The sequence below is a fragment of the Mus caroli genome, unplaced genomic scaffold, assembly GCF_900094665.2.
Source record: "Mus caroli unplaced genomic scaffold, CAROLI_EIJ_v1.1 scaffold_10789_1, whole genome shotgun sequence".
NCBI classification, from domain to species: Eukaryota; Metazoa; Chordata; class Mammalia; order Rodentia; family Muridae; genus Mus; species Mus caroli.
Window position 1 is genome coordinate 15,846 of NW_018389239.1, and position 17,535 is coordinate 33,380.

Here is a 17,535-nt window from a genome sequence, read left to right on the forward strand (position 1 = left end):
GATTTTTTTAGATATTAGAATGGCTACTTCAGCTTGTTTCTTCAGACCATTTGCTTGGAAAATTGTTTTCCAGCCTTTCATTCTGAGGTAGTGTCTGTCTTTTTCCCTGAGATAGGTTTCCTGTAAGCAGCAAAATGTTGGGTCCTGTTTGTGTAGCCAGTCTGTTAGCTTATGTCTTTTTATTGGGGAATTGAGTCCATTGATATTAAGAGATATTAACGAAAAGTAATTGTTCCTTCCTATTTTTGTTGTTAGAGTTGGCATTCTGTTCTTGTGGCTGTCTTCTTTTTGGTTTGTTGAAGGATTACTTTCTTGCTTTTTCTAGGCCTTTGTTTCTGTTCTTGTATTGGTTTTTTTCTGTTATTATCCTTTAAAAGGCTGGATTCCTGAAAAGATAATGTGTGATTTTGGTTTTGTCGTGGAATACTTTGGTTTCTCCATCTATGGTAATTGAAAGTTTGGCTGGGTATAGTAGCCTGGGCTGGCATTTGTGTTCTCTTAGTGTCAGTATATCATCTGTCCAGGCTCTTCTGGCTTTCCTAGTCTCTGGTGAAAAATCTGGTGTAATTCTGATAGGCCTGCCTTTATATGTTACTTGACCTTTTTCCCTTACTGCTTTTAGTATTCTATCTTTATTTAGTGCATTTGTTATTCTGATTATTATGTGTTGGGAGGAATTTCTTTTCTGGTCCAGTCTATTTGGAGTTCTGTAGGCTTCTTGTAAGTTCATGGGCATCTCTTTCTTTAGGTTTGGTAAGTTTTCTTCTATAATTTTGTTGAAAATATTTGCTGGCCCTTTAAGTTGAAAATCTTCATTCTCATCTACTCTTATTATCCCTAGGTTTGGTCTTCTCATTGTGTCCGGGATTTCCTGGATGTTTGGAGTTAGGATCTTTTTGCATTTTGCATTTTCTTTGATTGTTGTGCCGATGTTCTCTATGGAATCTTCTGTACCTGAGATTCTCTCTTCCATCTCTTGTATTCTGTTGCTGATGCTCGCATCTATGTTTCCAGATTTCTTTCCTAGGGTTTCTATCTCCAGCATTGCCTCACTTTGGGTTTTCTTTTGTGTTTACTTCCCTTTTTAGGTCTAGTATGGTTTTGTTCATTTCCATCACCTGTTTGGATGTGCTTTCCTGTTTTTCTTTAAGGACTTGTAACTCCTTAGCAGTGTTCTCCTGTATTTCTTTAAGTGAGTTATTCAAGTCCTTCTTGATGTCCTCTACCATTATCATGAGATATGCTTTTAAATCTGTGTCTAGCTTTTCGGGTGTGTTGGGGTGCCCAGGACTGGGAGAGGTGGGAGTGCTGCGTCTGATGATGGTGAGTGGTCTTGGTTTCTGTTACTAATATTCTTACGTTTGCCTTTTGCCATCTAGTAACCTCTGGAGTTAGTTGTTATAATTGTCTCTGGTTAGAGATTGTTCCTCTTGTGATTCTGTTAGCCTCTATCTGAAGACATGGGAGACTAGCTCTCTCCTCTGAGTTTCAGTGTTCAGAGTACTCTCTGCAGGCAAGCTCTCCTCTTACAGGGAAGGTGCACAGATATCTGGAGTTCAGACCTCCCTCCTGGCTCTTAGCTTCTGTAGTCCACACTCTGACCTGCAGACTAATCTAGGAGGGATCAGGGAACCAAGATAGCTCCCCCAGGTGCTCTGGCAAAGCCCTTTTGGGCAGGGCGGACACCTCTCCTCTGGCAGGGAAGGTGCCCAGATGTCTGGAGCCCGAAACGGGGTCTGTCTTAGAAGCTGTCCTCTATGGACCTTGTGGGTGTCCACTGACTCTGTGCCCAGGTGACCCGGTGCTGGTGCTGACCAGAATGGACTTGTGACCCTGGTCAGGCCAGGTTTCCTTCTTTCCTAATGCTGTCTTAGGTTCCGCACGATTGTATTGGAACATAAGTTGTGTTCCACTCATTGGTGATCCTAAGATCATGTGGAGAGTCCTCTAGGGGACCTTGGGGGTGTCCTCTGACTCAGTGCCCAAGGTGACCTGGAGCTGGTGCCAATCAGAAGGGACTTGTCCAGTATAGGCTTTTGAAGTAAGACCTTTTCATACTTTGAATTTTCTCAGTTTCTGTTGTTATGGCTCCCTTTTCATTTCTGATTTTGTTAATTTGGATACTGGTTCTGTGCCTTCTAATTGGTTTGGCTAGGGTTTGTCTATCTTGTTGATTTTCTCAAAGAACCAACTCTTGGTTTTGTTGACTCTTTGTAATGTTCTTTTTTTTTTTTAATTAGTTGATCACAGACCTGAATTTGGCTATTTCCTGTCATCTACTCCTCTTGAGTGTGTTTGCTTCTTTTTGTTTAGAGCTTTCAGGTGTGCTGTTAAGCTGCTAGTGTAGGATCTCTCGAATTTCTTTATGAAGGCACTTAGTGCTATGAATTTTCCTCTTAGAACTGCTTTCATAGTGTCCCATAAGTTTAGGTAATTTAGATGCCTTGATTTTTGTTGAATTCTAGAACGTCTTTAATTTCTTTCTTTATTTCTTCCCTGACCAAATTATCATTGAGTAGAGAGTTGTTCAGTTTTCATTAGTATGTGGGCCTTCTGTTCTTTTGGCTATTGTTGAAGTCCAGCCTTAATCTGTGGTGAGCCAATAGAATGCATGAGATTATTTTAGTCTTTTTGTATCTGTTGAGCCTTGTTTCTGTTTGATTATATGGGCAATTTTGAAGAAGGTAACATGGGGTGCTGAGAAGACGGTATATTATTTTGTTTGAGGGCAAAATGTTCTCTAGATATCTGTTAAATGCATTTTCTTCTGTTAATTTCCTATGTCTCTGTTTAGTATTTGTTTTGATGACCTGTCCATTGCTGAGAATGAGTGATTGAAGTCTCCTACTATTGTTGTCTGAGGTTCAATGTGTTTTTTGAGCTTTACTAAAATTTCTTTTACAAATACAGATGCCCTTACATTTAGGATATAGATGTTCAGAATTGAGAGTTCATCTTGGTGGATTTTTTCCTTTGATGAGTATAAAGTACCCTTTGCTATCTCTTTTAACTACCTTTGGTTGAAAATCTATTTTATTAGATATTATAATGGCTACTCCAGCTTGCTTCTTGGAACTATTTGCTTGGAAATCATTTTACAGTCCTTCACACTGAAGTAATGTCTGTCTTTATTGCTGAGGTATGTTTCTTGTATGCATCAGAATGATGGAACCTGTTTATATATCCATTCTGTTAGGCTGTGCCTTTTTATTGTTGAACTGAGTACATTGATTTTAAGAGGTATTAATGACCAATGATTTTTAGTTCTGGTTATTTTGTTGTTAGAGATGGTACTGTGTGTGTGATACTCTTCTTTTGGGTTTGTTGTGAGATGATTTAACTACTTGTGTTTTCTTTGGTGTAGTATCCTCGGTGAGGCTGGATTAGTAGAAAGATATTTTTTTAATTTGATTTTTTCTTGGGATATATTGGTTTATCAATCTATGATGATTGAAAGTTTTACTGGGTATATACTCTGGACTGGCATCTGTGGTCTCTTGAGGTCTGCAAGACAGTTTCCAGGATCTTCTAGGTTTTAGAGTCTCTGTTGGGAAGTCTGGTGTAATTCTGATAGGCTTGTCTTTATTTTTTTGGCCTTTTGCCCATGCAGTATTTAATACTCTGTCTTTGTTCTATACATTTAGTGTTTTAATTATTATGTGGTTGGAGGATTTGCTTTCTGGTCCAATCTATTTTCTGGTCTCTACTCTTCTTGTGCTTTTATAGCCATCTCTTTCTTTCTGTTAGGGAAGTTTCTTCTATGACTTTGTTGAAGATGTTTTCAGGTCCTTTGAGCTGGGAATCTTCTCTATTTGAGCTGGGAATTCGTTCTCTATTCTTATTATTCTCATGTTTAGTCTTTTCATTGTATGTCAAATTTCCTGGATGTTTGGTTTAACAACTTTTTATACTTGCCATTTTCTTTAATGGATGAATTTCTTCTATGTTATCTTCTACCTTGAGATTTTCTCTTCCATCTCTTGTATTCTGTTGGTGATGCTTGTTGTCTGTAGTTCCCATTCTCTTTTCTGAGTTTTCCATCTCCAGGGTTTCCTCCATTTTTGTTTTCTTTATTACTTCTAGGTCTTAGACCATTTTCTTCACCTGTTTTCCTGTATTTCATTAAGGTATTTGTTTCCTCTTTAAGGGTTTCTACCTGTTTGACTGTGTTTTCTTGTATTTCTTTAAGGGAATTATTTATAACTTTTTAAAATGCCTCTATCATTTTCATGAGATAGGATTTAAAGTTAGAATCTTTCTCTTTGGTTGTTTTAGGATATCCAGTGCTTGCTGTTCTACTACAGAGAGCTAGGTTCTAATAGTTCCATATTGCATTGGCTTCTGTTGATCACTTTCTTGCACTTGCCTTTCATCATATGGTTGTCTCTAGTTTTTGCTGGCCTGTGTGTCCCATATTGGAGCAGGGGTGGGTGGAGGTGTGTGTCCAGTGTTAGAGCAGACTGTGTCACTGGTTAAAGCAGGCCTCCCATGTCCCAGGTTAAAACAGACCTCCTGGGAGACAGGCAGAGATGGGGAGGGAGCTGCTGATCTCTCAGTGCTGTTGGAAGTGAAGACTGGGAGGAAGATGGGACTCTGACAGGGAGGGTCAGATCCCATGTCTCCTTGACCCTAGCCAGTATGGGGGTTATGTCAGGGATCTTACCTCTGTCCTTGCTTAGAAAAATCCTCCTAGGTGACAGGCAAGGCTGTGGTGGGGGCCAGGTGTGCTGATGTACTGTGAGTACAGATAGAAATCCTGAAAATATGTTTTGATCTTCTGGTTCCTTCTAAATCTCTGGTTTATTCTGTTTTTACTGTGCCTACCTTGTTCCTTCTCTGCAACCTGTGTCTGGAAAGTTGTCCTAGTATGAAACTCTCAGTAAAAACTCAACGCATCCCTCTCAACTCATCACAACTCAACTTTATATCCTTCCATATCTCTGTGTTGCTCTTAAGTAGCCTCTCTTTCCTGTCCCATTCTTGTGAGAGCTGGGCATATCCTATCTCTGACTCATCCTGCCACGTCTTTCTCTCATTCATCAGTTTGTCTACCACTCAATGAGAGATCACTTTCAAACATGGTTTCTTCCTTCTATGAACTAACCATACTTAGATTGTCTGGGATATAAAAGGTATGTAATAGTGGAGAATCTGTACTCCAGCTTGATCATGCTATAATCCAAAGCATGTCTGAATTTCTGCCAGTTAACATAGACCTAGAAGATATTTCTATGAGATCCTTTACCAGAGCTTCCATATTGCTGTATTAAAATTCTTCTACATCTTGACCTTTCTGTTCAAACTTAAAAATTGTACACAGTTTAACTGCTACAAGAAAAACAATAACTAATCCCATAAATTTAACAATTCAAAGTCCTTATGAACATCTACTATTGCATGATCTTACAGCATCACATACTGTAAGAGTGATCTTCTGTCTTACAAATGTAGATTTCAACTTCAAGAATTTTCAAGCAGCCAGTTTGATGAATTTTAGCTGGTTTGACGAGCTATCCCTATACAGAGAGGATAACTTTCTCTGTCATCTGTTTCTATCTTTCTGTGTCTCTTCCTTCCTGGAGTCATGCCTTTCATGTACTCAAGGTGGATTTTTATAAATTTTGATGGAACCCATAATTTTTCATAAACAAAAAACCTCTTACCCAATGTAACACATTCCATGACTTCCATTCCAATGTTAAAACATGATTAAAATATACAGGTTAATCAAATTCAGCCTCTTTTTTTTTTTAACAATCCAGTGTCTTTAAGAAGCTGTTTTTTCTGCCCCATTGGCATTCAAAAAATTGAAGTTAATAAAGCATTATTCAGTCTATTTCTTGCAGATCTTATTCCCATTTCTGTTTACTAAGTACCTCTGTTAAGGTAGGATTAGTTCATTCAATAAGTGCTTTACCTGTTGAATTCTAGGATATAACTGTAATAATATGTATAATTGTATAGCTAGTCATTTAGAAAACAAAGCTATTTATGTACTAAATATAATAAATGTAAAGGTATTTTCACCTTAATATAACTATTATATATTTTTTATATTTATGTGTACAATTTGTTTTTAGAATTTTGATAAAGGGACCCATATTCTAACAGCTTATTCAAGAAAAGTGCTTGTATTTCCTTTCTTTATATCTGCAAAAGCATCTAAAGAGATGACTAGATTAAAAATGCAAAAGAATATTGTCAAACTAATAAGTCTCCAGGAAAAAGACAACATTAATTTTTAAAATTTAATTCATTTTGATTAATCCTAAGTCTAATCCTGTCTTCTCTCATGCTCTTCATTTTTCAAAGTGATATGTCTACATTATTGGAAAAGATCCTATATTCCAGTGGTTCTCACACTTCCTAATGCTCTGACCCTTTAATACAATTCTTCATGTTCTGGTGACTTCCAATAATACAATTGTGTTTGTTCCTATTTCATAACTGAAATTTTACGACTCTTAAAATTGTAATATAGATATGTATGTTTCCCAATGGTCTTATTTGAACCCTGTGAAAGGGTCACATGACTTCCAAAGGTATTGTGACTCACAGGTTAAGAAACACTGCTATATACAGTTATAGATTTTTAGTCAACTAAAGATGGATTTACTCACAGATATAAACAATTATTCATAATAATCTCAGATCATTTAGAAGACAACATAAGAATATGGACAGTATTTGGCTCTTGCCTTGGAAGTGCATAGATTTTTTTTTAAAGATATCAAGGAATACAATGAAGAGAATGAACCGAAATATATGTTAAAACGATAAACCTTTCTAGGCTAAGGGAATATAAGGAAGAAAACTGTACTGCTAACTTCATAGAAAAGCAGGGTATAGAGCCCACAGTAGTAAAAGAGAGCAACTAGTAAATAAGAAACCAGTTGCTATGGTAAACATGATAGAGAATATCTGATTAAAATATGTGTTTGGTAACACTTACTCTGCAAGAATGTTTATGAGACAGCAACAAGAAAAAACACTATAGGGCCCACCTGATGGCTCAGCAGGTAAAAACACTTGTCCACCAAACCTGGCCCAAGGACCCCAGCTCAGTCCCCAAGACTACACCTGATTTCTGTCTTCTGACCACCACACTGACATGCATGTATGTGCACATGCACACAGAGGGGGGTTAATAAAAAAGTAAAACTATATTTTAAAAGAGAATTGACTTAATTTTAAAATACTACAGGCATAAAGTGGCCAATAATAAAGCAGTAATAACTTACAGATGAAAAGAAGAGAGAGAGAGAGTCTAAAAGCAACAAAAATAAAGAAAACAACTGAATCTAAGGAACATTTTCCAGTAAATATTGGGGAATCTCTTAATGATTTTGAGATAGTGTGGTGGCATCAGAGGACTGTAGGGTAAGGAGATAAGAGGGATCTTCAATAGTGAGAGGAAGCTTGATGAAGGAGCTTATCTGGGCCTACCATTATATCCCCCCATTGAGGTATCTTATGACCTGAAGTGTAGTAGCACTTTGCTTAGTTTCAGGAAACCATAGAGCATCCAAATCAGTAATTGATTCCTACCCTCCTAATGATGATTCTCATACTTACCAATGTATAAAGGAGAGTTTTCTGATTTGGCAAAGTCTTCTATATAGGAAATACCTAAAGGCATGATGGGAGTTTCACCAATTCCACGTATAATGTTTCCTACCAGTACATATATCCACATTAATGATTTCATTTCTTTCACACACTCTGCATTAAAACAAGAGAAAACCACATGAGTATTTGAAAGTGAAGTATAGCTAACAATAAATGTTTGTAAGCCTATTTTAGGTCAATGTTTCATTATAGCAAGAGAAAACAAAAATAGACTAATCACATAGATTATATTATATTGCTAAATTTATCCTTATAAGTCATTTTTCCTTATGGGACTAAATATATAATGTTGGTTGAGTAACAAAGGATTCTTAATAAGTATATTCAAACTCAGGAGGAAGAATATTCTTGATAATTAGACATCTCCATTCCGTGGAGGGGGAACTAAATTGTTCTCATTCACCTTACATGTCTATCAAACCCAGTGTGGTATTATAACCCTTCATAAAAGAGCATTCTGTAGCTAAGTCTCTGAACAGAAATCAATGAGAATCATGAGTCAACCTGCTGGGTCTTGCGTTGGCTTTAAGGTCTGGGATCTGTTTTCCACACACAAAAAGCTGTTTGAGGACAAGTTGCTTGTAGGTGAAATCGTTGTTTCATATTTGTATCTGTGTGGACACAGGAAACATTCACTGTGAGGAGTTGAGTGCAAAGAGAGCATCTGCTGATTATTGACTCCTGTTTCCCTGAAAACAGGGCATCTGGAACCAGTAAAAACATTTCCAGAGCAGGCAGTCTAATAAATCCTACAGTGTGGCCAGTGAGAATGCAGCATGGGAAGCACTTGCTGCACAAGCCTGACCTCCTGAGTCCAATGCCTGAAACCCATGGGAAGCAGAAAGAGAAATAGAGGAATGACTCCATAAAATAGTCATCTGATCTCTCCATGTACACACACAGATACACACACACACACACTGTACACCACAGAAATAAAAAAATAGATGATAGAGAGATAGAGAAATAGATGATGTTAGATGGATAGATAAATGATAGATAGATGATAGATAGATAGATAGATAGATAGATAGATAGATAGATAGATAGATAGACAGAAACAGAAAACTGTATCATTAGGCTGAACATGTAGGCCTGGGGGTAAGTTCCAAAGCACTTGAGAAATAGTAAAGGGAGAATGAGAATCTCAAGGCTACCCTCAGGTGCAAAACAAGTTTGAGTTAAACTTGGGCTTCATTAGAGTTTGTCTCAAAAACAAAATAAAACACAACAAAATAAAAAACTGAATGAATAGAAGTAAAAACAAATGAACAAACAAAAATAAAACAACAAAACAAAACTCATGCACTTTCTTTATACTTACCTCACACATCTCTACATTTAGGAGACACAGTATTCACATTCTCAAATGTCATCTCCTAGTGATTTCTAATTGAATATTTCCTAGAATTAATTGTTGTGAGATAAAGGACAAAAGCAAGGAAAAAAGGAAACTCAGTAAAGTAGAATTAAGAAGATAAGAGAAACACAAAGAATATACAACAAGACACCTGCTTTGGGTTCTCTGAACTGTGGACCTATTCTTCATTTCTGAGAATTCAAACAACTACTCTTCCATGTGCTCATCAACTACAACAGAAGAAACAATCCACATATCATAATGAGAAGTAACAGAATTTAACATCAGGCAACACCATCTCATGGGACTGCTTATATACTGTGGTCATTTAACTTGAACAAATCACCAGGGATTGCCATCCTAGAAAGAAAATGACAGAATACGAACATAGAGGAAAAGGTGTCCAAACTTTCAGGTGCCTTCAAAAATACCTGAGAACATAAAGTAGCCTTCATTTAGTTCATTATCCACTTAAAATTCAATTACTCATTCAAGGTCGATTTATTCCCCCAAATGACAATAAAGTGGCACTGAGAATGTTTCAAAATGAAAAAGAGGAAAGTTCCTTTCCTGAAAGATAAAGAATTCTAAATATGGAGATGTAGCTCAAATAGTCATTAGTGCCTGGCAAGCAACAGTACCAGGTTTGATCCTGAGTACTCTGAGCACTCAATAAAACCAGACTGGACACAGTGGGAAATGCCTGTAATCCCAGCATTCAGGATACAAGGAAGAGGATCAGAAGTTCTTGAATATCTGTAACTACACAATGAATTTCATTCCACCCTGAGCTACCTGAGGTTCCATGCAAAACAAACAAACAAACAACAAACCATCAAGTCTCATGAGGTACCAGATACCTCTATGGATAAAGATGCTTATAGGCAAACCTGACAGCACAGAGACGAGGTAGAGATGATCTTCTGAGGGCTACTGACCAACTTCACATGAAAGCGCATGCACCATCATCACAAACAAAATAGATTAAAATTTTTTTATTTTTTAATTTAAAAAAATAAAATAAATGTAAGAAATAAATTAGAAGTGTAGTCAACTTAAGCTCAATAAAAATTTGAGATTGGGTTGTGGATATTTGAAAGGCCACTGAATCTGGGAGTAAGGGAAACCTAACCAGCATGATGCTTGTCACAACAGGAGATGTTACAGGCCTCCCTTGACAGCTGCAGGAAGAGAATCTCAATGCAGGGCCCATGTGAATACCCAACACAAAATCTAAAGTGAGGGTTCAAGTGCAAATACAGAACACCTATATCCTCAGACTTGTCATCCATCTCTCAAGTGGAAACACTCACAGGTGTAAGAGGAACCAAAAAGACACAGAGGTTAAAAAAAAGTTATTAGACTTTTTTAAATTCTCCAAAATAAAAGATGATATCCATATTCTTTCTGCCTGCTTGTACATCTATTTTCTCCTTAAGAAGAGAAGAGAATTCTTTCCAAGTCTGGAGAGAGCTCAAAATCACTCATTCCTGCTCAATCACCTGTTAACTTATCCTCCTGTAAAACACATCAGGGAAATGCAAATCAAAATGACTCGGAGATTCCATCTTAAACTCATAAGAACAGCTAACATCAAAAACTCAAGCAATAGCACATGCTGGTGAGGATGTGAAGAAAAGGGAAAACTACTCCATTGCTGACGGGACACCAAACTTGTACCACAACTCTGGAAATCAATGTGGAGGTTTCTCAGAAAATCAGTAATAGTTCTATCAGAGGAAACAACTATACCACTCCTGGGCATATACCCAAAAGATGCTCCACCATTCCACAAGGACACTTGCTCCAGTGTGTTCATAGCAGCCTTATTTGTAATAGGCAGAAACTGGAAACAACCCAGATCTCCCTCAACTGAAGAATAGATACAGGATATGGGGTTCATTTACACATTAGAATACTATTCAGCTAAATAAAAACAAGGGCATCATTATTTTTGCAGGCAAAGGGATGGAACTAGAAAATATCATCCTGAGTGAAGTAACCCAGACTCAAAAGGATGTGCAATGGTATGTACTCATTTATAAGTAGATATTTTCCATAAAGTAAAGGATATCCATACTACACTCCACAGACCCAAAGAAGCTAAACAAGAAATATGGCCTAAGTGGGGATGTCTGAACCTCATTTAGAAAGGGGAATAAAGTAGTCATAAGAAACAGATGGAAGGATGGATCTGGGTGGGAAAGGAGATGGGGAGGGGAATGGGAGAGATTCTGGATCAGGTGTGGGGAGAGACAAGAGAAAAGGCCAGAGGTCCACCAGAATGATCTGCAGATGGCTGGGGTGGAAGAGAGTCATCTCTAGGACATGACAGAGACCTGGATGGGTAGGCTAACAGGAGTCTCTGGGGATACATTTAGCTGTGACTTATAGCAGTAGAGATATGGAAGCTGAAATAGCCACCTCCTACAGCCAGAGAGGACTCTCAGTGGAGGGATAAGGTTACCAACACATCCAAAATATTTTTGACTCTAAAATTGTCCTTTATACAAGAAATTCAGGGACAAAGATGGAGCAGAGACTGGAGGAACAGCCAACCAATAACTGGCCCAACTTGAGATTGATTCCATGGGCAAGTACCAATCCCTGACACAATTAATGATACTCTGTTATGTTTGCAGACAGGAGCCTGGCATAACTGTTCTAAGAGGTTCCACCCAGCAGATAACTGAAACAGATGCAGAAACCCACAGCCAAACATTGGACAAAACTTGGAGAATCTCGTGGAAGAGTTGGGGAAAGGATTGAGGGTCCAGAAGAGGATAGGAACTGCACCTACAGAGTCAATTAACCTCAATCCTTGGGGGCTTTTAGAGCATGAATCATCAACTAAAGATCATACATGGGCTGCACCTAGGCCCCCCACACATATGTAGCAGATATCCAGCTTGGTCTTCATGTGTGCGCCCAACCACTGGAGTCGGGGCTGTACCTAAAGCTCTTGCCTGTTTGTGGAATCCATTCCCCTAACTAGGCTGCCTTGTCTTGCCTTGGAGAGAAAGGATTAGTCTCACACTGCAGAGACTTGTTGTGCCAGGGTGGGAAGATTCTCAGGGTGGTGAGTGAGGGACTGGATGATTGGGGAACTAGGAGTGGGGCAGGAATTAGATGTAAATAAATGAAAAATAAAAATGTGTGCATACACACACACACACACACACACACACAAAACCTTAACCAAATCTGTCTGTACTTGTATGCAGAATTTTCAGTTAGTTTTCTGTTGTTATTCTCTCTTAGATATGAACAACTAAGTTTATAATGTGAACACTCTATTACATAAATTCAAAGACAAAATCTCCAAGAAAGGAGCCAGGGGCAATGGTGGTATAAGGAGAGAGTTACATAAAAAAAAAAAAAAAAAAAAAAAAANAGNGTGCTGGACAGCGGACAGTGGTGGCACATGCCTTTGATCCCAGCACTTGGGAGGCAGAGGCAGGCAGAATTCTGAGTTCAAGGCCAGCCTGGTCTACAAAGTGAGTTTCAGGACAGCCAGGGCTATACAGAAAAACTCTGTCTTGAAAAAGCAAAAAAAAAAAAAAAAGACAGTGAATTCTTGTGAAAATAACAAGATGTTTTCTCAGAAGAGAAATTTGCAGCACATGGTATCTTTTTAAATACAGCAATAAATAAATAAATAACATAACATAACATAACAAGCCTATTCAAGAGACAAAATGACAAAGTTAAATCTACTACAAAGCACCAAAGAGATGGTGTTGTGTTCTGAATAAGTATGGCCCCGTGGATTCGTATGGGTGAATGCTTGGCCATAGGAAGTGGCACTATTAGAATGGGTAGTTTTGTTGGAGGAGGTGTGGCCTTGTTGGAGAATGTATATCACTATGGAAGTGGGCTCCGAGGTCTCATTACTACATGTAAGCTCTGCCTAGTGTAGAACACAATCTTCTTCCCCTGCCTATGGATCAAGATCCAGAACTTTCAGTTCCTTCATCAACATGTATGCATGCATGCCCCCATGCTTCTTGCCATGATGATAATGGACTAAACCTGTGAGAGTGTGACCCTGCTCCAAATTAAGTGTTTTCCTCTACAAGAGTTGCCTTGAGCTTTCAGTCTGACCCTCTACCTGCACCCTTAGAAGAGTAGCATCCTTGCCCCCTAACACCAAAGGCTGCTTGTTTCCTAGGAGCTCTGCTCTAACCAGAGGATACAAGGAGGACTGCTTTAACTGGGGACACAAGCAGCTTGCTCTAACCAGAAGAAAAGGAAGCCTACCTTAACCAGAGAGAGAATTGACTGCCTCCCAGGAGATGTGCTCAAACCCAGGTCAAACAGTTCTATACCCAGGCCAGTTAACACAACAAATAACCAGATGGCAAAAAGCAAGCACAACAACATAAGAAACGGAAGCCAATGTAATCTGGCAACATCAAAACCCAGTTCTTCTACCACAGCAAGTCCTGGATACCTTAACAGACCTGAAGAGCAAGATTCTGACCTAAAATCCCATCTCATTAAGATGAGGATCAATTTTAATCTAGAGGTCATTAAGAAGAATATAAATAGTTCCTTTAAGGAAACACAGGAAAACACAGGCCTTTAAGGAAAAACAAGTAAAAACCGTAAAGAAATACAGGAAAATACAATAATACAGGTAAAAGAATTGAGCAGAAATGGTCAAAGACCTAAAAATGGAAATAGAAACAATAAAGAAATCACAAATGGAGGCAACCCTGGAAATGGGAAATCTAGAAGAGAGATCAGGAGCTATAGAATTAAGCATCACTTACAGAATACAAGAGATGGAAGAGAGGATTTCAGGTATAGAAGAAACTCTAGGAAATAACACGTTGGTCAAAAAAAGTATAAATCCTAACCCAAAACATCCAGGAAATTTTAAACACAATGAAAACATCAAACATAAGAATAATAGGAATAGAAAAGGGTGAGGATTACCAGTTCAAAGAGACAGAAAAATCAACAAAACCACAGAAGAAAACTTCCCTAACCTAAAATAAAGAGATGGACATTAAAACACAAGAAGAGTAGAGAACACCAAATGATTTGACCAGAAAAGACTCTAGCCACATAATAATCAAAACACAACCATGTACAGAACAAAGAAATAATATTAAAAGCTGTAAGGAAAAAAAAATACCAAGTAACACATAAAGGCAGGCCTGTCATAATTACACAGATTTCTCAACAGAGACTAAAAGCAAAAATCCTGGTCAGATGTCATGTAGACCCTAAGAGAACACAAATGCCAGCCCAGGCTATTATACTCAGTGAAACACTCAATTACCATAGATGGAGAAACCAAGATATTCCATGACAAAACCAAATTTAAACAATATCTTTCTCCTAATCCAGCCTTACAGAGGCTACTAGAAGGAAAACTCCAACAGACAGAGTGTAACCACACACACCCCAAAACATGCAAGAAATTAATCATCCCATAACAAATCCAAAAGAAGAGAATCATACACACATAATACCAACTCCAACATCAAAAATAACAGCAACTAACAATCATTTGTCTTTAATATCTCTCAACATCAAAAGACTCAATCACTAATAAAAAGACAAGGCTAACAGACTGGCTATGCAAACAGGATCAATCATTTTGCTGCATAAAAGAAGCACACCTCAGAAACAAATACAGACAATACCTCAGAGTAAAGGTCTAGAAAAAGTTTTCCAAGCAAACAGTCCCAAGAAACAAGCTGTAGTAGCCATACTAATATACAATAAAATGGACTCTCAACCAACAGTAATCATAAGAGATGAGGAAGGACCTTCCTACTCATCAAAGGAAAATCCAGCAAGGTGAAGTCTCAGTTCTGAACATCTTGTCCCAAATGCAAGGGCACCCACATTCATAAAAGAAACTTTATTAAAGCTTAAAGCATGCACTAGACCTCACACAATAATGGTAAGAAACTTCACCATCCCACTCTCACCAACGGACAGGTCATCAAAACAAAAACTAAACAGAGAATCAGTAAAACTAATAGAAGTTATGAACCAAATGGGTTTTACAGATATCTGTAGAACATTTCACCTCAAAACAAAAGAATGTACCTTCTCAGCACCTGATGGATCCTCCTTCAGAATTTACCATGTTATCAAACATGAAGTCGCCTCAACACATACAAGAAGATTGAATAATCACATGCATTCAATCAGATCATCAAAGACTAAGGCTGGACTTCAATAACAACAAAAATAATAGAATATATATATATATATATATATATATATATATTCATAGGGACTGAACAACTGTCTATTCAATGATACTATGTGCCACACCACTCCAGTGAAGTCTGTGTGCCAGGCCCAAAAGCTTGGATGTAGTCCTGAGGTGAAGAGGTTCACAGAAACTCAGTCTCCTGGAACCTTGGCAATAATGCTCCAAACCTGTCCCTACGTTCGTTGGTGAATGGATCTGTGTGCTTTCTTTCAGTATTGTTTTATTATAGGTGCCTCCAAGAAATGACCTTACAAATACCTAAATCAGGTTGAACTTTACTCCCTGGCCTTCATCAATGTCCTAGGCAGTCCTTGAGCTGACCCTGGGCTTGGATTTTCATAAGAATGTTATTCATTCAGACAAAATATCCCAGTGCTGACAGTTAGCAAACAGGCATCTCAGTTTGCCAGATAGGAGCTAGTATTCTCAGGGCTAGTTCAAAAGAGTAAACTTAGAATTCTCATTACAGACATGAATGGCAGCCTATAATACCTAATAGTAGAAAGAAGGTAGGTTGTGGTTCTAGGAGGAACTGAAGAATTGTATTATTCATGAAAAGGTTAGTAGAATGGAATTCCCCTGGTGCATGTTTTTCACTAGGCCCAGAGGAATAACATAGTTAGGTATTTACTGAGGGAATAACATAATTAGGTATTTACTAAGGGACGCCGTTGGTGGTTTTAACAACAGACTATCATTGCATCAGACCTTTCACCTGGCTCCTGTGAATAGCTGATTTTAGATAGGGCTGTTCCTATCTCAGTTGTAAACACTGCCTGGCTCCTGTCTGATTTTTATGTATGCATTTTCTCTATTTTGTGTAAAGGATCATTATACATCTTGGCTGATGTATTGCCTAGCTTTCTTGTTTTTCTTTTGTATAATAAGTCTGGTGCTCGCTTTGAGAAATTACATTCAGATGCAGCACTCTCTCTGGTATCCGTGTCTGTTTATCATCCTCCGAATCCTTGCTCACCTGTACCGGTATCCTGGTTCCCCACAGGTTGAAGGACTGACTGAGTCCAGTCCATGGCAACCATGGTCAGGGTAGAAATAAAGAAAGAACTTAAAGGCATTCTAGAATTCAAAAAAAAAATTAAGGTTCAGAATAGGCAAAATGTATGGGACACAATGAAAGCTAAGAGGTTTCATAGCACTAAGTATCTCATAAAGAATCGACAGAACTAAGAGCTGGTTTATTGAGAAAATGAACAAGACTGATATAACTTTAGCCAACATAACTAAAGGGCAAATAGACAGTATCCAAATTAACAACATCAGATATGAAAAGGGAGAGATAACTAGAGAAACTGAGGAAATTTAAGAAAAAAAACTCATATCTTACTACAAACACCTATACTCTACAAAACTGAAACTCTAGATAAAATGGGTGGGTTTCAAGACAGATACCATGTACCAAATTTAAATCAAGATCAGATAAACTACCTAAACAGTTCCATAGCCCCTAAGGATATACAAGTAGTCATTAAAAACCTCCCAACCAAAAAGAATCCAGAGCCAGATAGTTTTAGTACAGAATTCTACCAGACCTTTAAAGAAGAGCTAATACCAATACTCCTCAATCATTTCACAAAATACAAATGGAATAAACACTACCTGATTCATTCTATGAAGCCACAGTTACTCTGATACTATAAACTACACAAGGACCCAACAAAGAAAGAGATCTTCAGACCAATTTTACTTATGAATATTGATGGGAATATATGCAATAAAATTCACACAAACCAAATCCAAGACGACATCAAAAAAAAAAAAATCATTCACCACAATCATGAAGGCTTCATCCCAAGGATGAAGGGATGGCTAAATATAAGAAAATATTTCAATGTAATCCACTATTTAACAAATAAAGGAAAAAAATTGCATGATCATTTCATTCGATGTTGAAAAAGCCTTTGAGAAAATGTTAAAACTCATGGAGAGATCAGGAATTCATGGCACATACCTAAACATAATAAAAGCAGTATACAAAAAACCAACAGCCAACATCAACTTGAATGGAAAGAGATTTGAAACAATCCCACTAAAATCAGGGACAAGATAAGACTGCCCACTCTCTCCCTATCTATTCAATATATTACTTTAGGTTCTAGATAGAACAGTTGGAGAAGAAAAGGAGATCAAGGAGCTTATATATCAGTAGTATTAGCATAGTGAAAATGGCCATCTTACCAAAAGATAACTATAAATTCAGCCCAATTTCCATCAAAATTCCAACTCAGTTATTCACAGGGAAAGAGCAATTCTCAACTTCATATGCAATAACAAAAAAAAAAAAAAA

The 17,535-nt window shown here is 37.7% G+C and overlaps 1 protein-coding gene across 1 annotated transcript in view; it reads right to left on the minus strand.

Annotated features, from left to right (window-relative positions):
* The window catches only part of LOC110288013 (solute carrier organic anion transporter family member 1A6-like), a 40,572-nt gene that overhangs the window by 11,963 nt on the left and 11,074 nt on the right, over positions 1–17,535 (minus strand). Inside the window, exons 4-5 of the mRNA XM_021154474.1 lie at positions 8,134–8,240; positions 7,576–7,722 (exon numbers count right to left, since the gene is read on the minus strand). Of these exons, the coding sequence (XP_021010133.1) occupies positions 7,576–7,722; positions 8,134–8,240 (254 nt within the window). The remainder of the gene's footprint in view (positions 1–7,575; positions 7,723–8,133; positions 8,241–17,535) is intronic.